Below are 23113 nucleotides of genomic sequence, written 5' to 3'. Positions count from 1 at the left end.
TATGGGTGCCTGTTTTCGAGACCATTGTTATGCTAGCTCCCTTCTTCTGAGGGGCAGTATCTTGGTAGTATACATCCAGCTCCTCTCTGGGTCATTTCCTTTACAGTCTGATTTTAGCCAGTCCTTGCCATATTTTTCTTGTCATTATGGACATTCATTGAGTATCTGCATTCAATGACACATGACTCCAAAGACACACAGCGTGTTCATCTTTGCGTATGATTTTACGGAGTTGATTAAGAAAACCCTCGACATTATTCTTTTTTAGATCTCTTATTGCCCCATTTTTGCAGCTTCTTAGAATCCAGTGGAATATTGTGGAGTGTCATCAGCATGCAGGGCTGGTCCTGCTGAGAGTTCAGCAACTTGGCTTTCAGACCTATGGACAGGATCTGATGTAGAGGATCTGCTGAGTTAGAAAACATCCTGGTTTCAACAAACTCTCCTTAGCAAGTTGAACAGAAGTGAATGAAAATACTCTTTCTTGCCCTAAACTTGGCTGTTACAAGTAATAAGTATTGGAATAGTTAAAGGTTGTGACAACCTGCATTTTCCAGCACGGTTTCTGTTGTGCAGGGGCAAAAATAAATTAATCAAGTATTACTTGGCACTGAAAGTTACTTGAAGACACATCAAATGAACTCTTAGATGTTGAGCACAATGAAAGGACAAATGGTAGATGAGCACAAAATAGTGGGAGATTTTATGCAAAATAATTGCATAAAATAATAAATAATAAAATAGTAATTGCGTATAGCATTAGGGCTGATGATCTCAAAGGTCTCTTCCAACCCAAATGAACCTGTAAGGTGCCTGTGGGAATGCTAGCAGCTGCTTTCACCTGTGGATTCCAGTGGCTGTGCTCTTCATCTTCAAGAACAGTCATGCAGGGTTTGTTCCTGTGGGGGAAATGTTTTTAGTGACAATGAATGGTAGTGCACAGGTTCGTTGCAGGCTTCTCCTTAAAACAGGGCAAGAAAGTAATCTTAAAAATGAAGTATGGTGCTGCCTGTAACGTCCAGAGTTCAGGAAGGGGTGACTGCATTTGGAAGAACTCTCAGTAGAGTAAAGCTGGTGAAATGTAGAAAATAGTCTTCTTTGGGAATTCGTGTCTGTTACTCTCTTGGCAGAATATTTTCTGTCCATTAGAGCACTGCAGATGCAAAATGTAAAGGTGCTCTGCCCAAGCACTCAGATGTTGAGACAATAAGAAAGTTTACCTAGATCTCTAAACTATTACTGTTAGATTTACTAGAAAAAAATATTTGTTGAATAACCCAAATAGGAGATTCAGTTATTTTGAATTTAGAAGAGAAACCTGCATTGCCAGATTCTTTTATATCCTGTTTGTTAAAGTCACTGGTCATTACTGCCCATTAATAATGGTGGGTATGGGTACACTGGAGAAATTAAACTTCTTACATGTTTACTTACTTTCTCTTGAAGTAACATATCCACCAATCCGGACCCAATCTCTTGTATTGCAAAGTCAATGCAAAATTTTGAGATTTAGGTTTTGGGGGAAAAATGGAAAGATTGGTTTAAAGTTGTGCATAATAGTTGAATTTGATTTATTAGAAGCCCTCTAGAGGTATATAATGATCTGGTGGGAAGCTGATTTGGTGTGACTTACCGTCCAGAGATCCTGAAGTGACAGCCTGAACTGCTCCTTTATCTTTGGAGAGAAGAGACTTTACCCATTAGTAACGGATTGCTGGATATATTATTTTAGAGAAAAAAAAGAACAAACAGGTAAGATTTTTTCATTCTCCTCTTCTACTGTTTCCTGTCCACTGCAAAGGCATTCTCTGTCATCTTTGATCTGTCAGTTGTTGATTGCTTGAAGGCATGATCAGGTAGTCTCAAAGTACACAAAATCTGAATGTAATCATTTCTGCAAATATTTTGTGCTGTGGCTGTAGACTATTAATATGCTTTCTGGAAAAAGACAGTTTCTAGTTGCAGGTTGCAGCTATTGAAGATCTAAGGATGTTGGTTTGGGAATTTTGAAAGTTAAACTTGGGTAGAGCAAGAAAAGTTAGCATTAGCTTCTGTACGTAATCCATACAGAATATTTATGATTTCTGCTCTGTACATGACAAGAAAAAAGTTAAACTATGACATCGTGAGTCAACCTGCAGTTTGTCACAAAACAATGTTTCCCATCTGACAAGAAGCAGCACAGATATGGTCTGAAAAGTTTTAGACACACAGTTTTTGCTTTTCTCCCAAAGGTGTTGCCTTTTTGATACCATATTTAGCTTGGAATATGGCAAAGCATGCACTGTACCAAGGCTTTAGGTTATTTTGGACCTCTAGCAACCATTGGTAAAAGTAAAATTTTAATTTCTCAGTGAATTTCAGGATATGGGCTTTTTTTGAGCTATTTTTTTTTTCTGACAGTGTTTGGTATGATCAGAAAGAGCTGGAATCCGAAGTCAGGACCACATTAGTGAGAGTTAATCCTAAATTTAGATTTTGTAGCTCAGTTTCATGAAGCTGCTTTTGTGGGCAAGACAGCTGTTTCAAGGACAAAACAGAGGAGAGCAAAAAACGTTTAAACTAATGCACACAAGCATTGTGCACATATCTGTTGGTTGTGAGTTAAATCATCTTCCATAAAAATAAGTGGTTTGGGTTTTAGGTCAGCTTGAGGGACTTAGCGATCTAATGTAGTAGATGCTGGCCTTACCCACAGCAGGGGGATTGGAGCTAAATGACTTCCAAAGGGTTTTAATGTTCAGTGTGGATTCAAAGCAGTGCAAATCGTGTTGGAGTTAGCGTAGTGTAAATGAGATCAGCATGCAGGCTGTGCTGGGGTTTCTTCCACTCTGAGTCACTACCATCTAATCAGGCAATTTTGCTGCTCTTTGAATGGGGGAAGTCTTAGGGCAAAGTAAACAGGCACAGGGGGGATTTTGGTAGAAATCTTCACAAGTCCTAAGACGTTTATTAGTGGGGGAGACAGGAGGAGCAAATATAGTGTGAAGGTTCCTCAAGCTTTTTGTCAGGGAATTTTATGTTTGAGTTAGTCCAGTACTTAGAGAACTTTATCTAACTCCCTCTAAGAATTCTTCCCTTTAAAAATCCAGAACAAACACATAAAAAAAAAAAAGGTGAAAAATATCCTTTAATTTTTTTGCCTTTTACTGCCTTGAAATGTATGTAGGTATTTTTAGTCCTATAGCAGGTGATAGCACAGGGGACAGCAGTTTTTTCTCTTCATGGACACTGACTTTTACTGCTGATCATGGAAAACCATTTGCCAAGTCTGAGGCAGAAGTACTTTTCAGTTCTGCAGCCACTGTTAGAAAACACAGTTGGTGTGTAGGGGCAAGAAGTGGGGCATGTGGAGTCCTAAAGCTATTTTCTTATAACTTCCAATCAATTTAACTTCCAATCAAACGTGCAGACATGGGGCAGGTTACAGTAAGCTGGGAAATTCATCCTGAGCCTTCAAAATGATGCAGCACCGTGGCCATGGCTGCAGCAGCATTATTTATTGCCAAGCTCCTGTTGGAGCTGCCTCCTTACTGTGCTGCGAAGGGAGGTGTTAGCAAGAGAGGCAGGTGGAAGGGATGAGCAGCAGGGGAAGGAAAGGGAGCAGCCAGGCAGATGTGGAAGGAGGAGAACTTCCCAGTGGTTCAGACTGGTGATTGGTTTTTGCTACTGGCTGATTTCTCCTGCTGCTATTGTCTGAATCCAAAGAAAAATCAATCATATGGATACACAGCTAATTGCAGCCAGTGATGAAATGCATATTCTAAAATCACTTTTCTGGTACTCGTGTAAGCTCAGAGCACAATAGAAAAGGGCTGTGCTTCCCTCTCCAGTGGTATAATTTAAATACTTACTTTTCAAATGAAATAATTGTAAATATTAACCAGATACTTACAAAAATACAGTAATTGTAACCAGTACTAGCTTAGCTGCTGCTAAAATTCAGTTTGTGTGTTTCTGCTTGATTATTGTTGGGTTTAATTTTTCTGTTTCATTTTCCTTTAAATGAGAGCTACCTTAAATGCTCCTGAAGCATAGCAGCATCCCAAAAATGAATGTATAAGTAATTGTGAATCCAACTTTACCGAAGTTAGTTTTAGACAGAACTGTAAGGCAGCTAGCTGTTCATTGACTTTTTATATCGTTTACAAAGAGCTTCAAGCTGTTACAACTTTCATGTGGGCAAGGATGTACTTGTTACTTCTGCCTTGTCACAAGAAAAGGGGAAGTTGGAGAATGTTACTGTTCCCAAGTGAACACCATTGGAGAGGTGCTGAGAAACAGCAGCAGAGCAGTGTTTTGAAAGGCAAAGGAATGTTGGTCTGTGCAGAGGGAAGTTCTTCAGAAGCCTTTTTTCTATGGAAACTTTCCCAGTACATTGTTTGCGATTAATCTTAATGTATACAATATAAAATACAGTATGGCACAAAAGATACTGTATAATGAAATAATTATTGAGAGTTAAATGCTTCAAACAACTGTGTTTCAGAATACGTTTTTGTTTTTCTTTTTAAGGTTTGCATGGTTTTGCTTTAGTGTGCTGGGAGTCGAGCCAGAAAAGTCAGAGCAAGGTTTGTGAGGTTCCTGTGCCACACAGCCACTGATGCAGTTGTGTTTTTTCTCACTAGTGTGTGGTTGGTGGCTGCAATGCCAGCTTTGCATCTCAGGGAGGACTTGCCCGTCATGTGCCCACACACTTCAGCCAGCAGAACTCTTCAAAAGTTGCCAGCCAGCCAAAGGCCAAAGAGGAATCTCCATCTAAAGCTGGAATGAATAAAAGAAGAAAGTTGAAGAACAAGAGACGACGATCACTACGTAAGTGTTTCACAGAAGCAGGAATTCCTGAGAAGTTTGTCCCAGAGTGGAAGTTGCTCCTTGCTCTGGTGGTTTCTGTGTGTATTTGAATCTGGTAGAGTTGGCATTCCTTGTGACGGGAAGAAAACAATTCCAGATTCTGTCTCTGTTCCTTTTCAGGGTAAATCTCTGTGTGTCAGAGGACACACAGGGCAAAAAACATCATTTCCTGTGAGCAACAACTGGAGTTGCCAGTTGAAAGAAGCTTTTCATTTCAGAGTCACTTTTTGTTTACTGACTGTATTGCTGTTGCAAAGTGTTCTCCTTAGTGCTGATGAGACTGCAGATTAATATAAATTAGAGATAAATGCATGTTATATAAGCTCCTTTTTGAGCACAACATTTCATTATGTTAATGACAATTTTAAGAGCATAACCAACATCTAATTTTGGGCAGAACTGACTTGTTAAGTTTTTTTAAATTTGTCTCCACACAGTTGATGTTCATTAATTGTATATGATGCAATGTGCTGAGAGGTGTTATTTGTCAGTTGAAGTGAGAACTGTTTCCTCTAGCAAGAAATAACCACTTAGCCAGTACCTCTTCTAGTCTTTTTGGATTTGGTAGTTCCTGATGTTCTAATGTCCTAGCATTAGACTAATAAAACATCAAATTTCTGTAGAGATTCTAATCTACGGGAATAGTTAGGAGAGATTAAGCAATAGTTAAAATATTTCACTTTGGGTTATAATAGCTTTGGATGCAACTCTCCAGTACCAAACTGGTCTTTTGCTAATACTAAAATGTTACTCTGACACCTGCATTTTGGAGGAGACAAGAAAAGACACATTTACATTTTTTTCTGCTGGTATATCAACAGCTGAAGAAAAAAAAATGACATGATGTTTTACTTCAAAATCTGGTTTACAGTATTGGAAAGTAGCACAAGATACTTTTTTTGTGTGAACCACTGGGCATTTTCAATCTCATACTGTGCACAATTTTATTTCTCCAAAACTCTTATGTAGCAGAACATCTAACTGTATCCATCTTTTTGTTCCTGTGAAGAAATACAGTTAGCAGTTATCCAAATGGTACTGCAACCATGAATTCACATACTGGTGGTCTTAGGTGATTACTCTTTATCACATTGTTATGATTTATTCTTAAAACCTCACCTGTGTTTTAAGGAACTTCATGGAAATTTGTGAAGCAGTGGTCATGTTTCTGCCTTGCATGCAGACAAGCATGTCCTGGGAAGTTACATTATCCTCTGGAACTCTGAATTTCCTGAGCCTCTGGGAATGCCTGGATAGTCTCAAAATAAATATGAGCAAATTGCATTGTGAAACACATCTTAAAAGTAGAGATTTCTAATTTCAGTTAGATTTCCTCTAATTTTGATTCAACATTTAAAGAAATTGGAAAACTGTTCCTGTCCTTTTCAGAATTTGATTTCCAAAAAGCTTTCCCTTTCACTCTGGAAATGTGTGTAAATGAGAAGGTTGCAGAAGGGAAGCTGATCTGTGAATGGTTTTGGACTCACTTTGCAGTATCTTTTTACATCTTAGGTATAATGGAAGAGACATCTTGAGATAATTGCAACTTCCTGAGGGATCATCGTGATTTGTTGACTGTTTTACTCAAACTATGAATGTCCAAGATTGGTCCCTTCAAAATTTCAATTTTCAGAGGTTGCTGAGCTGCATGTTAGCTTGTTTTTCCACACTGATTTTAAGTGGCTGACTTAATGCATCTTAACTAATTTTAGCCCCAACTATATGTAGAAGTAGTTTTTCAGGTTGGCATTTTATTAGTAATTGATATACATCATATTATATTATTTGACTTAGAGATTTCAAATCAGAGGTTCACAATTAAAACTTCAAATCACTTTAGTTGTAATAAGAATTTGCTGCAGAAGTTATGAGTGAATTTATGGCAAAAATGTAAATAATGATTATTGTGGGAATGTTAAAGACCAGAGTGCAGTATTTGAATGGTGTGCTGTCTTGATCAAGTGTTGCACAGGAGGAAAAATGACAGCTGCTTGAGCAATTTCTTATCTTCTTGCCTCTTGAGACAAATGCAGTGCTGGCTGTAGACTTCTGCCTTAAGGCAGAAATCATCTCTAACTGAATTGGGAACTGACTGCTGTAATGCATTTCTCAAGAGGGTTTGTGACCCAGAAACGTATCCAAAGTTGATGGCATTTTCTGAAAATGTTAAGTATTGGCAGCTTTCCTTTCAAACTTTCTGTGGATTATTGTTGGTGTCGTGAGCCTGACAAAGGGCTGATACGATTTTGCTTGACTTTCTGTTTCTTAGCTTGGTTTTAGTTACAGAATGAAGTGTGAAAGTTCGTGTATTTGTCTTTACAAGGGGAATGGGGAAAGGCAAAACCCTTACCTAAAAAGCCAAAATAACACAATTAACATCATTGAGTGTTTTCAGTCTAGAGTATATAAAGCCAAGAACCTGGATTTATAATTAGTTATTTTTAAGTGCCCAGAAGGAGAGGTGTTTAACACAGGGTTTAAAACCAGGTTCTCTGCAGGTAGGGTTACAAGGACTTAATGACCTGGATGTAAAACAAAATGCCATTATGATAGTGGAAAATCTGTTTCAATCACTTGCAGATTGGACAAAAGATGGTAGTTTTTCAGCACAAAGCAATTTGTCTCTGGAAAAAAATGTTACCAGCATGTTCTTTGTACTTCATGGGTTTATTAGACCCAGGCTTTTTTGAAAGGTGCAAGTGCATTGCTAAATATTTGACAATTAATGGCCAATTTATGCTGTTACTGAAGTACCCTCACGTGTAAATTCTTAGTAGTTTCAGTACAGCAGGTTTATACATTTGCTTCCTCAGTTTTATATCTGCAGGGAACACCCTTCTGTGAGAGAATGTGCAATGAAAAAAGAGACTTTACTGTGGGTGTATGTGATGAGAGCACAATCTTCTAACTTTGACTGTAGAGAGACTTTTTACTGTTACTTAATAGGTTTTTTTAACATCTAGCCATTTTAAAGTGTTTACTTTTCTTTTGTCCTGCCTGTAAATAAGGCATGTTCTTCTAAGTTTGAAGATCAGCCTTTTATGATAAAAGCTTGTTTTACTGGTGGTACCCTTTTGGCTGGTCACATCCATGGTGCTACAGAGATCTTACCTGCCTTAGAAATTCAGATGTGGAATAATTCAGGGTTAGAGTCCCTGGCTTGCTTTCTCCTGTGGATGGCCTTTTCCATGTTCCCTCATTCATACAGAACCAAACTACATTTGAACCAAATCTCTTGAAAGTGGCACCTCTAAAATAGTCACAGTATTGCTGTTCTGAGCTGCCTTTAATCCAGTACTGTCACTTGTTTTTTCATTGCAAAGGTGGCACTGCAGTTATTAACAAGCATGATAATTGAGTTCACAGGAGGAACATGAGAGAGATAAGGAAGATTACTGTTCATGAAGTTTACAGTAGGACTGTTACTTATGTAGGGCTTGTATTTTCATTTGGTGGATTAGTGATGTCGTGATGTAATTTATTTGACTTAAGGAATTGAGGTGTACTTGGAACTTGGATTATTAAGCAGGAAGTGAGATATTTAAATCCATTTCCTCAAAATCATTTTCAGGGTTAAGATGCAGAGAAAATAAAACACTAACACTTAAGAATAAATTAAATCATTCCTACACTTTTGAAAAATTGCACCCTTTCTTCTCAGTCTGCTGAATGTTTTCCACAGTAAATCCTGGAGAGATGTGCTGCATGAAACTGAAAGCAAAAATTTGGGTTTGTTGGGTTTTTTTTTTTCCCCCTTTCTTTCCACCCTCCCTCCTTTCTTCCCTCATATTTCTTTATCAAATATTTAGGTGCTTGCATCACTGACCACCTGCAGCACGAGCTGTGGTCCTGCACTGCCCCTTAGAGTGAGAAAACGTTGCAGGGAGGTGATTGCCTCATTGCAGTGTCCAGCTGGGATGGAGCAGGGACAGAACAGAATGTACCAGTGAATTCTTACCAACAGTCAGCCCCAGGAGTGCTGCAAGCTCCAGCTCCAAGTGCAGTCGGGATTAATTTTGAAATAACAGATACAGGAGTAGAGAAGCTGTTTGAAATGAAGACAGCAGAAGTTTGAATCAGTTTGTGTAGATTTCAGGGTAATACATAGCTGATAATCTAATACCAGTTCCTATTTTTAATTTTTATTTCAATGTGTTATTTAATAAAATAATACTCTCAAGTGAGGCTTAAAAATGTCAGTGTTTTCATTCAGACTTCTTTGCTAATGTAATGTTACTAGAGTTTTATATGGTATATTTAAAAACTTTTCTGTGAAATACTTCTAATACCATGCAAATAGGTTCTTAACAGCAATTATATTTTAGTGTAAGTACTTTTAGTGTAGAATTGGTGAACTTTTTTTTACACCCTAAATTAAAATTCAATAATCTTTCCACTGTTCAAGAAACACTTAACTGTAAAAATCCTTTTCTAAAAGGAAAAGGTCTTTCTAATGCCTGCTGTTTTAATACTGGCTGTAAAAACTCAGAGGGGTATTAGTTGTGCTTTTCTGAATTAAAGGGTAATGTGGGATGCATGCAGTTGGTAGGTGAGGTTCTCAGGTAGGAAATGTTTCCTGCTAGTCCAAGAAGATGGAATGGACAACTTGTACCTAGGAAGAAGTGTGTAATAGTGTGGAGTTTTTCACCTATGTATTCAGCACTATTGAAACTGAAGTGAGTGGATGTGGTTACATTTTTGGGAATAGCTGATTCATCCACAGGGAGTGTGTTTAGACCGAACTTGAATTGTGCTTCTCTAGGAGTAATTTCTCCCTCTCAGTGAAATTAATGCTTGCAGCTCTCTGACAGGGTGCTACTACTGACATAATGGTAAATGATTTCCTGGTCACACTTCACACCTATTTACATGCTTCAGTGTGTTTGAATGCTTCCAGTGTGTAGAACACTAAGGATCTCTTTTCCTTTTTTTCCAGCAAGACCTCATGACTTCTTTGATGCACAAACACTGGATGCTATAAGACATCGAGCCATCTGCTTTAATCTCTCAGCACATATAGAAAGTTTAGGAAAAGGCCACAGTGTTGTATTTCATAGTACTGTAAGTATTATATGATGCATCCTGTTTGTTTAGCTGTGTGTCTAAAACAATCTAATCTTGCAGAAAGATTTCTGCTTTCCTCTTACTGCTGTGGATGTGTAATCAGAAACAAGCAATTAGTGGCTCTTTTATATTGTTGAGTTGTCCACTGCTATTAGTAAATGACGTTTTTAAGAAGTATTGGTGGTAGTTGTTGTAGCTCACAGATTGAATGGAATGCAACATTTCCTGTCTGATCCAGTTGGGGAATGTCTAACAGCAATTTTGTGTTGCAGAAGAAAATTGATTCTGTCTTCTAAATAAGAATGCAGTTCAGATGGCATTACCATGGTCACGAGTGACAGTGCTAATTTATCACAAGAAATATTTTTGGTATATAATTGAATATGTAAAGATGCTGATCTGAAATATGCATTTATTCCCTTTTTTCTCCAGTTTAAAAAATATAATCCTGAATAAATTTATTTTATTCCTGTCCCCGTTACTTTCTTTTAATAAGCTTACCACCAAAATATTGGTGAATTGCTGGAAGGAGGCAAGAACCGAATGGGGAACTTGTGTTTGGATAGGAAAGCCATCAGTATTAATTTAGGAGAGTTCAAAGCAGGAATAAAGTGTACTGAATTGGGGTAGAAGGATCAGAAGTTTAAAAAGTTGAATAATCTCAGGTTTTCTTTAGCATGTTGGGAGATGAGGGCATGTGAAAGGTGGGGACTTGGCTGAAGAAAAGAAGTAGGAGATGTGGGACACCATGGGGAGGGATGGTTTGAAATTGGTGGAATAGTCCAAACAAGGAGTGCTGGCTGACTTGTCTGCAGCTACAGCTTAATCTTAGTATGGGACTCAAACTCTTGAGCTGTCAGTCTCTTTCCATAAAGCAAAGATGATTTTGTGTGCATGAAGCTTACTTCACCTTGTTCTGCACGTCTGATGATTGTTCTGAGTACCTGTGGCCTGTACTGGAAATGTTTTCCACGTTATTTCTGTACTTTGTGTACCTTTTGCACCAGCTGCAGCTGGAGATTGCAGGTGGGTCAGCTGTTGCTGTGTGTAAATCTCATGCTGGTTTCCTTGGCAAGTGTGGGTTTTACAGTGCTCTGAGTAAAGCAGGTTCTCTTCCATTCACAGCCTGCTTTAATCTGCAAGGTTATCCAGGCACTCTGCTCACTTGTGGAAGGGCAGCTCTGGCCATTGGAATAATTAATAAGGAGGTGGAATTGGAGGGAGGAATCTGCTCTAAAAGCACTTGGCATTAACTTGAAGGAAGTGGTGAAAATCCTTTTAGCTCATCCATGCATGTGTCACTTGTCATGGCTGGAGCTTGATGAGATCTGAAACTGCTTAGACCTCCCTTGTGGGAGAGGGGGGGTAGCAGTGGGAGAACTGCTCTGGGATTCCAGCCCCACTCTGCACTTGGCTGCTCTGATTTGGTGTGCTGGACATCAGCTTTGTTGATGAGACTCGGCCTAAAATCAGCTTTAAAAAGAAAAGGTAGGCTAGGAGCTGTTTTGTGGCCGTGCACTGTTATGAGCTAGTGATGCAAACACCCATTTTGTATCACTTAAAGCACGTGGGATTTGAATGGTGACTGCCTAAATGGCATCATAACTTTGTGTGGTCCATCTTCAGATGAAGAAAAAATGTGTAATTATCAGAGACGTTAATTTGAGAGGTGGAAAATAGGAAGATGAATTTGCCATGCTGTCTGAAAACAGACATAAATTATGTGACTTTATTGTTTTACACATCATAAGAGTAATGTCAGCATGATGCAGTATATTTTAGGGCAGATATTCTAATATGAAGAATTTCTAAGCAGTCACTGTAGGTACCTTGCATGTTCTCTGAAAAGGCACATCCTTTCATTTATATATACTTTTTAAAACAACCTTTTCTTGGTAAATAGGGAGAGATTTAGAATGCAGTCATTAATAAAGCCTTTTTGGAGAAATGTGCTTACCATTCAGAATACACCTTTGACTTGATTATGATTTTTTTTCTGCTTGCTTTTTTTCATTGAGTCAAATTCTTTGTATTTTAATTCTCTGAATTGTTAGGTGGAGAAAGCCAAGCACGTCTGGTTAAAGTAAGGAACAGATGTTACACTGATTTAGAAATGTGACTTATGGGTTAGACTGTCATGCCACCCCAAGGCTTTGAAGTGGCTTGGATTAATTCTGTAAAACATTTGAACACTGAACTGTTACTTGGTTTTAGCTTTTTTAGGTATTTCAGTTCAGTGGCCCTGTGTATTTTAAGTAGTTATGTTGTTTCAGTGTGTTGAAACTTTGTAGGCAGTGGATGAATTCTGTGAGATGCCTGCCAGTTTACAGTGTGAAATTGTTTTCTTTTTCCAGAAGAGGTCAGCAAAACTCCATGTCTGGTTTGAGAGAACTTTGATGCAGGTTTCTTTTGCATTTCCTTTTTGTTTCTGGAACAGTGCAGGAAATGTGGATAGTATAGGAAGAATATTTCCAAATAAAGCTGTGTTAAGTGTACATCTTCTGGCTGAATTGTGGTTTTCACTTAAAAACTTAACGGGGCCTCAAGTTCTTTGCAAAACGATTTTAAGTCTTTAGAGCATATTTATTGCAGACACAGCTTTCAAGGAGTGAAACAGTTTGCTTTCTCTGAATGTCTAGTGGGACATGAAGAACCTTTGAGTTAAAAATCTGTGATTTGGTTTTAATTACGATTTTGTCATGATTATAGGTAATAGCTAAAAGAAAAGAAGATTCTGGCAAAATAAAGCTCTTGCTTCACTGGACACCAGAGGACATGTGAGTATATTGCTAGTGATATGTCTTAAATGGGGAAGGATTTACAGTGGGATCAATGAACTGTTGCTAAATTATTTTGTGCCTTTGAATATTTGAGTTAAAGTTAATATTTTAAAAATGCTTTTCAAAAAGTATTTTAGAAGTTTAGAAATTAATAAACAGTTTGAGTTTCACTTTCAAGTCTTTAGTTTCTAATACCAGTTCAGTTAAATTTGCTTCTGTATTTTTATTGCATTTTGTCACAAATTTCAATTCATCTTGAGAGATGAAAACTAAAATATTCTTATAAAATTGGCAGTTTTTTTGATTCCTTTTAGGACAGGTGGTAGTACTATATCTAACAGCATTCAGAAATTACTCTCTTTAAAAGTGTTACAGATAAAGACAGTTGGTTTTATATTAAGATAAGCATTAAGAAGTATGCAACACTGGGAGCATGAAAAATAAAGAAAATAGTAATTTTTTTGTTTTAATACAGAGTCGAATGAGTGTTTTGCTCTTGCAGATATTTCAGTATTAGAATTGGAGAAGACAGGTTGTTCAGTAATGTTAAGACATTCCCAAAGGAATTCAGATTTGGTTGGGTAGGTCAGAGGAATAATGTGTTGTAAATTGTGTTGTTGCATCCTGGTTGGCTTAGGTTAGCTAGAGTGTGTATTCCAGGCACTGAATGATGGAACTTTGAATTACTGAGTGTTCAGTTCATCCTGGTTTTTCTGTGTAAGCAGGGGTGTCCTGGCACACATCCTGGCTGACACTCATTTAAAATCTGCACTGAGTCTTGAGAAATGGAGAAGTTCTCCAGGATATCTATGTGGTTAGGACTTTGGTCAGGAAAAGTTAAAACAAGTGCTCTGCAAGAGGGAAATCACTTCTGGTGGGCTGGAGGGGTGGGGGTTGTTCTCTTGGATTTGGTTTTTGTTAAGAGCAGGAATTTATTTTTGTTGCCAGTAAATCAGCTTACTGAGTTTTGTCTCTCTGTGTATTTGAAATCTCTGCACGGGACAGGTTTTCATTTTTGCTTTGTTTGTATCTTGAGCATACATTTGCTACTGAAAATGTCTTCCCAGTGTTGGTTGTCCAAAAACTGCTTCTTAGCTTTATTTAAAACACTTGTATGATGTTTTTCCACCTTTCGTGATCCATAAGACTTAGTGAATAAGTGGATTGCCTGCTGGGTTGTTCTCCCTACCCCTCTACCCTGTTGTGTTTTTTTTTATTTCCTCCTTCATCTGAAAGGTTTAGTTGGAGAAACTCCTTTTCCTGCTGGGTTAGAGGTTCTGGGTTTCATTTTGTGTTTTAAATGGCTTACCAAAAAAAATTGAATTTGAGTTGCAGCTGACTTTCATACAAAATGAAATCTGCAAAATACAGATTCAGTGAAATAATTTGCAAAAGCCTGTGAAATTTGGTTTTGCAGAGAAAAACCCATTACATTTAGTTTTAAGTGTTTAGCTTCTCAATTTGAAACCTGTTTCAAAAACTTAAGACAAATTACAAACCTAATTACAAACTCATCCCCCAACCTGAAGTTAATTTTTGGCTTCTAGGACATGTAGACAATTTTTAAAACCCCACCAAAAACCCAGAGAAGAGGATAATAAAATAATTAACTTCAGCAATGTTTGGAGCATTTTGTCTTGGAAACCTTTGAGCTTGGAGCAAGCAGATTAGTGTAACTCAAAGCTCAGTGCCTGCAGTGTAGCCTGTCCTTTAATTGAACAGAATCAAAGAATCTCTACCTAGTAAAGTAAATTACTTTCAACAGTCTGGTTGTTCTTTCTGTTGCCCATTTTCACATTAAATTGTTACAGTGGAGAAGGTAGTGCCATTATGATTGAACACCTGGAATATCCTTCTGGAATAATCTAAATTCTGTTCAGTGTCTTTTCAAACTGAGAACCTGAAAAACTTGGAAGTATAAGGTGTAAAGATTGGCTGCCTTTCCTCACTCCAGTGAAGATGCATTTTAACCAGGGAAATGTGAAAATTGCTTCATATGTACTAGTTTACCACATAATTTCATGGTAAGAAAAACAGTTGATCTTTTTTGAATATTTTTATTTTATTTATTTATTCATAGTCTGCCTGATGTGTGGGTAAATGAAAGTGAACGACATCAGTTAAAAACTAAAGTAGTTCATTTATCAAAACTACCAAAAGATACTGCCTTGCTTCTGGACCCAAACATTTACAGGTAACTTCTTACTTTTGAAACTTTCTTTCCTTGAATGTAATCTTAAGCCTCACTTAACTTTTTGACGTTGGAAAATCAGGATTGCTAATGTATTATACACCAGATCAGGGAGCCTTGGTACTGTACACGTCCAGGAGTTAAGTTCTGAGGTCTTAAGTTATTTCAGAGTTACTTCTTGAACTAAACTCTAGTGACTGAGAAACGGGGAATGTGTGTATTTACCAAGTGTATTTTACTTTTTTGTGCTTGGTGTACAGAAATTCTAGTAAAGGAGGTACATACAGTGGAATCCTGAAAGATCACTTCTGTTAAGATCACATACTGGTTTGTATACCAATTTTTTTAAAGTCCAAATTTATCTTTCCATATTATATTCAGCTGTAATACACGCAGTATTACCTTGAAACTTGTACTTGTATTCAAGTACTGGGTTTTTTTTATTATTATTACAAGATTCTTCATAGGGGGACAAAAGGGAACAATCCATGTTACTTATCCTTAAGCTACTTTCACATTTCTGTTTTTAGGCCCTCAGATTGGCTTCTAATCCATCTGGTTTCTAATAATTTCCTGATTCTCCCCCACCCCTTTATTACTGCTCTCCCATGATTGTCAGTACCCACGGTTTTGTGTGTACAGTTTTTAAAGGTAATCTGAAATGCTTCATTCATTCTGAAATTCTGAGCATCCATAGAGACATTTATGTGATTATGTTAAAAATCCACGAAAATGGCTTGTGGAAAGAAAGCTTATCATAACAGAAGTTCAGCGTTCCGATGTTTCTTCCTTAACATCCAGTGAGCAAGAGTCTCAAGGAGTAAATAAAACACTAATCTGAGGTCTTTCAAATAAAGAAATAAAATGCAATAAGCCTTTCAGTTCACCTTTAACATTCCGTGTATTTCACTAATCACATTAATGAAAACTTGCTTTATGATGTGAAAACCAATCCTGCTGCATTTGCTGTCTTTGTAAATGTGTTTTAAATACTTACCTTAGTCTATGAATCATTGCTATTAATGGTAAAATCATAATAATGTTATGGCAAGATTGGATTGTGTGTTTTAAAACTGCTTAACACAATGACTTATATAATCTAATTGAGGTGTTAATAATTCTATATTGATTACCTCTGCTGAGCTTGCTAGATTAGTTTGCTTTGAAAAGAAAAATACAGCTTTTTAAAATAAAAATTTAATGATCTCTGGATTAAGCCCTTGGAGAAGAATTAGCAAACCTTTCTACCTCTCCCAAATGAAATGAAGGTCCCCACATGTAATGTTGTATTCTATTTTTAGCAGTATGGATCAGTCTGTGATTGAAATGAGCTTTTGGGACCAGCTGAGGGAGCTTAATGATAAAAATTTGAAAACCAAAACTTTGCAGGAGATAAAAGGTAGTTAAAGAAATTCAGAGGCAGCTATTATTATCATCATGCTAAAATGTCATGCTTTAATAGAAAGTTTGAAATAATTATCTGGAATGTACACTTTTATGAGATTATCTGAACTGGCTTTTGGCTTTAATCAAATGAAAGCAGATTTTGTATAGTCATGATTTCATAATGCATTCAGCTGACTGATGTGCACATCACAGGGCCTTAATGTAAAGCTGTACCATCTTCTTTTACAGAACAATGCCCCAGAAGAGGTTGAAGAGGTAAATACCAAGCAAGTGGGGACACCTGCAGTCTTAGTCACTGACAATGGATTTAGAAATAAAGTTGCACATTAGTCAAATCCCATCTTTTTTTTTTCTTTTTCTTTTTTTTTTCTTTTTTTTATGTTAGAGAAATATTTATGCTTAGTGTAAACATTCTGTGAATGAAGTTGATGCTTCTGTGGAATATATTAATATATTACTGTATATCCACATTTTCATGGAATGGTACAGTGGGAGACTGAGCAAACACTCTTCTGGCAACTTAGTGGAACAGCTAAAAGGCTTTGCATGCTTGCTTCTTGAAGCTGCTTTTTTCTTTAGTGAATACAGTAGTCTATATTTGATGAAAAGAAAAAGTAACCATCACCATTTCCTCCCGATTCCCAGGAGAACTTGTTGGGCTTCCTGTCCAAGACCCCTGAATGTCCCACAGGGCAGCCAGTAGAGCAGCTGCCCAGGGATTCTCCTCTTGCCCTTTGAGTATGGTGGATAGTAATCATTGGTCATTGTAACCTCGTGTCCTTTTGCAGATCCCTCAGATATGTTGGATTATGATGTTGAAACAGATGTTGATGGAATGCTTGTCTTTTCCAGCCAGCCTGAGTACAGATAGTGCAGTGGCAGGATGTTCAGAGTGTTGCAGTCTGTCTGAGCCCTTTGCAGGAGTCGTGTAGTGTGTTAATCAGATCTGCTTTGATGTGATTCCTATCAGTGGGGGGGTTTGGAAAACCTCCTTGTAAGCAGTCAGTGTTACTGGTGATTTATTTTGCTTTTTTGGCCCTCTAGGATCCCCATTCAATTGTAAAGTATACTTTATTTGGCCTAATGTTTTCTAGATGTAAAGAAAATGGTATTTTTTAAAGAAAGTTAATCTAGAAATTCAATCCTTTATGCACCAAAGTTGGCTTTGAAAAGGAAAGTAAAATCATTTTCTTGCTTAATAAGCAAGGAGCCGTGGATTTTTTTTAACTGACAAATAGAGATGCGTCTAACCTGTTAGTCTTTGTATGGAGACAAAAATGTTGCATATAGATAATAGGACATTGCTTGTAAATATTTCAGCAGATTTGTAATATATTTTTATATTATGAAATGTACTGTAGATGTTTTTCTAGAGGCATGAAAGTTAAAATGTATATATTACGGTAGAAATAATATTGAAGGATATTGTAATTCACTAGTGCTGCCAGAAGAATTGTTTAAAAAAAGCACCTTCCTTAACAGTAAAAAAACCCCTTCTTTTACATACCTGAGGGACTATATACTACTGTTAGTATCTGTTGTAAGAACAAAAATACATTGAACATCCTTCCCAGAAATCTTAGAGGGATGAATAGTACCCATAATTAATTCATGGCACTCCTTTCTAATTATAGTGAACACAGAATTAGTTTTTTCCTTGCTGTCGGAAGGAACTAATATGTAAAATTTGTATGGATATATGCAGTCAAACTGCAGAGTTAGTCCTCCTTATTGGGGAGGAATTTACTACAGTGAAACTAATAACCAGCAGTTTTTACACTAAATTTTTATTAAATAGATTAAAACTTAAAGTAACCCTTTGGTTGCAGAAGTGAGCATATCCTAATGTAATACAAATGCATTCTGCATTGGTACTGACACGTGTCTTGCTTAGCTCCAGTGGGTTAAAAATGTTACTTATATACACAAAAAAATAATCTTATCAACGATATGAAGTGCAGATGAAAAGCACCACTAATATAAGATGTTCTGGAATGGTTGTTTAATAAGGGTATTATTCATAAAATCTGTAGTGACGTGACTTTATTTTTGGAAAAAATGCAGTGTTTTGGTTTTTTATTTTTTTTGCTTGAGCACTTCACCTACTGCTTTTTCTGTACCTATAAAGTAATCCGTAATCTTTGTTTCTTTTTTTTTTTTAATTTGTTATAAAATTGCCAAATAGAAGTGTTTCAGATATAGTTTGTATTTGTATTTTTTTAATTTTATTGCTTCATGAGTTTCTTGTAAGTCATTTATAATTGACAGATGATTGTAGACATTGCCTGAGTATTTTTTCTAATAAAACAAAGCAAACAAACCTCATAAGCTTCAAAATTGTAAGATTTCAATGGAGTTTTCAACAACAAATGCAAAACTGATACCATTTCCTCTGTAAGTTTTATAACACACCTTTACAGAAGGGGGAGTTCATGGATTCAAGTAATGTGGCGTTCATGTAAAATGTGACTTTTCCTGGGTTTCAAAAAACTATTATCTGGTGTTCTCATGGCAGAATTTCTGCTTTGGAAGGAAAAAGCAGTTTAAATAAAAAACATCTGTGAAGACATGGATACATTGGAGTTAATTAAACTTTCCATAATAGTCACAAGGTAAGTGGACATTTGACTGGTTTTTACCTCGTAGTTGTCAGAGTGAATTGCTAAAGCTATTTATGCTTGAGAGTTACTTGCATTGTACAAGTTCTGGAATTCTTGGAGGCGTTTTGTTTCGAATGGCAGTCCTGTTCTCTGAAGCTGTGCTGCAGTTTGTGTGTGCCCCTGGGTGGATTTCCCTTTTGTTGGAACTGCAGGTACGTGGAGCTGCCGTGGTGTGCTGGGGGGTGCTGACCCCTTTGTTCTGGAAATCATCTTCTTCCTACTCTTGAAAAGGTTTTCTGAAATCCTTGGCCTCTCCCCTTTTAAGTAATTCCATGTGCTTTGTTTTGGGATGTTTGGGATGTAACATTTCAAGGTTTCTCCCTGTCTTTCTTGAGAACATTTTTTTAATGTTAGGTTTTCCAGACATCTACAGATTTCATTCCCTCCCAGCTTGAGTGTTTGTTTTCTTTGTAGAGAAATGTCAGCTCCTTGAAAGTCACACTCTTTGGGAGTTGCAGCACACACAGATATGTGTTCAAAATCCCATTCTTTTGAAATGTGTTGGCTTGAATGGTGCAGTTTTCTAAAATGGAATAACAGGATTTTGGAGTGAGGGATTGTGTTCTGGGCTCAAAGAGCAGCTCTGCCTGTTGCTTAAGTGGATGGAAATTCCTGTGTGGGAAAACTTGCTGGCGTTTGGGCACAGCACCCAGCTGATTGTTTGATACTACATCTCACTGTTTGCTAAAGCACATTAATAATCTGTTTATTAAAGACAGAGCGGAAACAAATTGTTTCTTTTTCCTGTTTTGAATGCAATTTTCTTCTTACTTTGAATATAATTTCTGAAATTACTGTGGGTCTCTCGGATTTTGGCCAAAATGTGCAATGGGTTGCACTATATTTTTCCTCTATGGTCCTTGAAGTAATTATATCAGTCATTTCAAATTGAGTTGTGCATTAATTCTGGACTAGCTTCATTTGGAACAAACAGGTGGATTGTGTTCAAACCTGCATTGTTTTTAATGATAAAAATTCAAGTGGTTGATTTCTGTTTCCCTTTAGCTTTTCAGTACTGTGTGTGTACTAATTAATGCAGAAGACTGGTCTTGTTTCATACTTCAGTCTGAAATTGGTGATTTATTCTCAGTTAATGCTTTCTTGCCTCGACATTTTAAATTTGTGAGTGAACCTGTCCTAAGTGTTCCTCTTGTCATATTAATGTATGACAAGTGCAACAGAAGAAAACCATGTGATAGCAAAGTTGGCTATGAAAGAAGCAGCTGAATATATGGCTTCTTTCAGCCATTGATGTTTATTTATTCCAGGCAAAGAATATTCTGGTAAACTTTGTTGAGTCAACTTTTATTAAACATTCTGTATTATATTTTGGGGGAGGGGGAGATAAGCACCACCTGCACTACTGTTGCGAGCAACACAAAAACTTGAACTGCAACCTCAAAGCAGTTTAATTTGTAGTTTCTGGAATTACTTAAAAATAGAAAGCAGTTCTGATGTCTAGCAGCTTGCTGTCCTTGGAGGGGTGATGGCAGAGCTGGGTGCTGGCTCCTGGTGCTGAGCTGAGCTCGTGGGGTGTTCTCTGTTATCAGGGGATGTTATCTGGGCTGCAGACTTGGATAGAGAAGGGAAGGAGGAGATGCTGCTCTTGTGGTTTGGTGGCTGTTGGAAGGTTCAGAGCCCAGCTCTAGACTGGGAGGAACTGGGGTCCAGAGATCTAAGGCTCATTTCCCTCCTCTCCCACATAAACCCATTGCACTTATCTCTGGCTCCTGTCCAGAGAATAGTTAAAATCAGGACGTGTCTGTACCGTGGGGTAAGGAGAGGTAGTTCAAAGAGTAAAGAGAATAAAATCGTGTTGATTGCATACAAAAAGTGGGCTCTTGGTTGTCAGCTGGTTTTGGATAAATTCAAGTCCTGCAGTTGTTTGTGAAGATTAATGTGCTGTGATTGATGCTGCATTATTTGTTTTTCCTAATTCTAAAACTGGCCCTTTGAACTTTTGTTAATCCTCCTCAGTAGTAAAGCAACAAATACTAAGTAATGTGATAAATCTGTTTATTTCTTCCCAAATGAGAGATAATTGCTGATAACATCCCCTTGGCTTGGCTTGTGTACAGGAGATTTGAGTCCTGTCTGTTGGATGCTGTTCAAAAGAATTGTCAGATTGAATATCGTTTAGTCTTGGTGTTTTGCCTGTGTTTGTAGCCTCAGTGGAGGATGAGAGATCCCCCCAGATTTACTGTGAAGAAGTGCCTCTGACAGAGATCCAGTAGCCCTTCTGGCTAATCAAGGGCTACCGACTGTCTCCAAGGGTGAGGCTTGGAGAAGAGGATGAACTTGTGAAATGCTAAAGGAATATCCCTTGGGTCAGCTGCCCTGGCTCTGTCAGGGGCACCCCCAGCCCCTCCCTGGCTGGGCAGAATGAGAAGCTGACAAGTCCTTGACTGAGTGTGAGCTCTGCTCAGCAAAAAGAAAAAGATCAGTGTGATACCAGCACAATCACAGAATTCACAGAATCACCAGGGTGGAAGAGACCTTCAAATCATCAAGTCCATCTCAACTAGACCATGGCACCCAGTGCCACATCCAGTGTGTTTTTTAAACACAGCCAGGGAAGGTGACTCCACCACCTCCCCGGGCAGACCATTCCAGTACTTTATCACTATTCCTGTGAAAATCTTCTTCCTAACACCCAACCTCTGTCTCCCCTGGCACAGCTTGGGGCTGTGTCCTCTGGTTCAGTCAGTGCTGCCTGGAGAAGAGACCAACCCCACCTGAGCACAGGCACCTTTCAGGGAGCTGTGGAGGGTGAGAAGGTCACCCCTGAGTCTCCTTTTCTGCAGGCTGAACATTTGTCATCCCAAATCCAAACCGGCCCTGTACTAGCTGCTAGGAAGGCAATGAACCCCATCCCAGCTGAAAGTAGGACATAGGAGTAGGAATTGAATGCCCCATCCAGATGGTGAGATCTCCTTTTTCTCAGTGTCTTTGCTCAGTCATGTTCCCTGCCTTGTTTCATCGTGGGATGTGGTGCCTGAGCTCGTGTGGCTCAGTGGGATTTGCAGACATACGGAGTCTGACCAATGCCTCGTTGACTTTAGGACGTCGTTCTGGAGGTTTGACTTGTCTGCCTCTGTTCAGATCTCTTGTCTGAAACACACATTGTGAAATCAGGGGGAATGGAACATGATGTTGCATGTGATTCCTTTAAGGCAGAATGCTCAACGTGAGCCACTTAAACATGTCTAGGCACTGAAATAGATGGTTGCATTTACATAATTTCAAGGCCAAAAAATCAGTGAATGTATTTTGGGAGCAAAGCCTTGGAATGTGGGATTCAAGACTGCCCCTAAGCAAAAAAAGTATTTTAAACAGTTCTAACTTTAAACACTTTGCAGCTTTTACTTTCTGGTGAATACAAGGCAGGGGCTTGGACCCTGCTTGCTTTTTCTTTCGTGTCATAAATATTCTTTCCTAGAGCATGGAAAATGAGTCAATTACACTTAAAACTGCTCATTGCAGAGCAGATGTGTGCGTATAGCAACTACAGCTGAAAGCCCAAGTATTTAATTAGCAGTTGCCTGCAGCTGGATTCTTTTTAAACAAGTGAGGAGGTAGTAAGGCAGAAAAGGATGTCAGGAGACATTCTGCTGACAGTGAGCAAGTTCACGTGTAATTACTTATTAAAAATTGTCCTCTGCCTCCGTCCTCAGAGCCACCCTGTGGTGTTGCTGCCTTTCCACTGGGCTGTGCAGTCATCCTTGAGTTTGTGTCCTTGCTGCCCAGGCCCCTGTGCTTCCTCAGTCAGTAACATTTGATGGGGCCTTAGGAAAGGAGGATCGTGTTAGTTTTGTTGTAGCTGTTCCCTCTGCAGTTGTTTTCAGAGTTCGTCATGGATTTGGAGAACGGAGGTTGATGTTACAGTCAGAGCTCAGAGTGTGGAGACTCCTCCTGGGCAGAGCTGTAGGGATTTGCTGCCAGGGCTGTAACAAACCCAGGCTCTGCAGGTCAAGTCCATGCTGGTGGTATGGTAGTTCTTTGTGTGCTTTACATCTCATTGACTAGTTACAAATAGCTTTTAAAATGGGCAGGTGAAGATAACTTGTGTGTGTGTTTTAAAAATTTCAGAGAGCTGGTTTGTGGATAAAAGGTGGCCTCTGTGTTAAACTAAACTGCATTTCTTTTTGCTCAGAAGT

General features: G+C 38.2%; 1 protein-coding gene across 1 annotated transcript in view; it reads left to right on the top strand.

Moving 5' to 3' along the window:
- AEBP2 (AE binding protein 2) overlaps positions 1 to 18797 on the top strand; it is a 42804-nt gene extending 24007 nt beyond the window's left edge. Inside the window, exons 4-9 of the mRNA XM_062491576.1 lie at positions 4629 to 4815; positions 9791 to 9915; positions 12628 to 12695; positions 14779 to 14892; positions 15150 to 15216; positions 16525 to 18797. Of these exons, the coding sequence (XP_062347560.1) occupies positions 4629 to 4815; positions 9791 to 9915; positions 12628 to 12695; positions 14779 to 14892; positions 15150 to 15204 (549 nt within the window). The 3' untranslated portion in view covers positions 15205 to 15216; positions 16525 to 18797. The remainder of the gene's footprint in view (positions 1 to 4628; positions 4816 to 9790; positions 9916 to 12627; positions 12696 to 14778; positions 14893 to 15149; positions 15217 to 16524) is intronic.
- The last annotated feature ends 4316 nt before the right edge of the window (positions 18798 to 23113 follow it).

This window comes from Cinclus cinclus, chromosome 4 (assembly GCF_963662255.1).
Source record: "Cinclus cinclus chromosome 4, bCinCin1.1, whole genome shotgun sequence".
In the NCBI taxonomy this organism is placed as follows: domain Eukaryota; kingdom Metazoa; phylum Chordata; class Aves; order Passeriformes; family Cinclidae; genus Cinclus; species Cinclus cinclus.
This window is presented reverse-complemented; position numbering and strand designations above follow the sequence as displayed.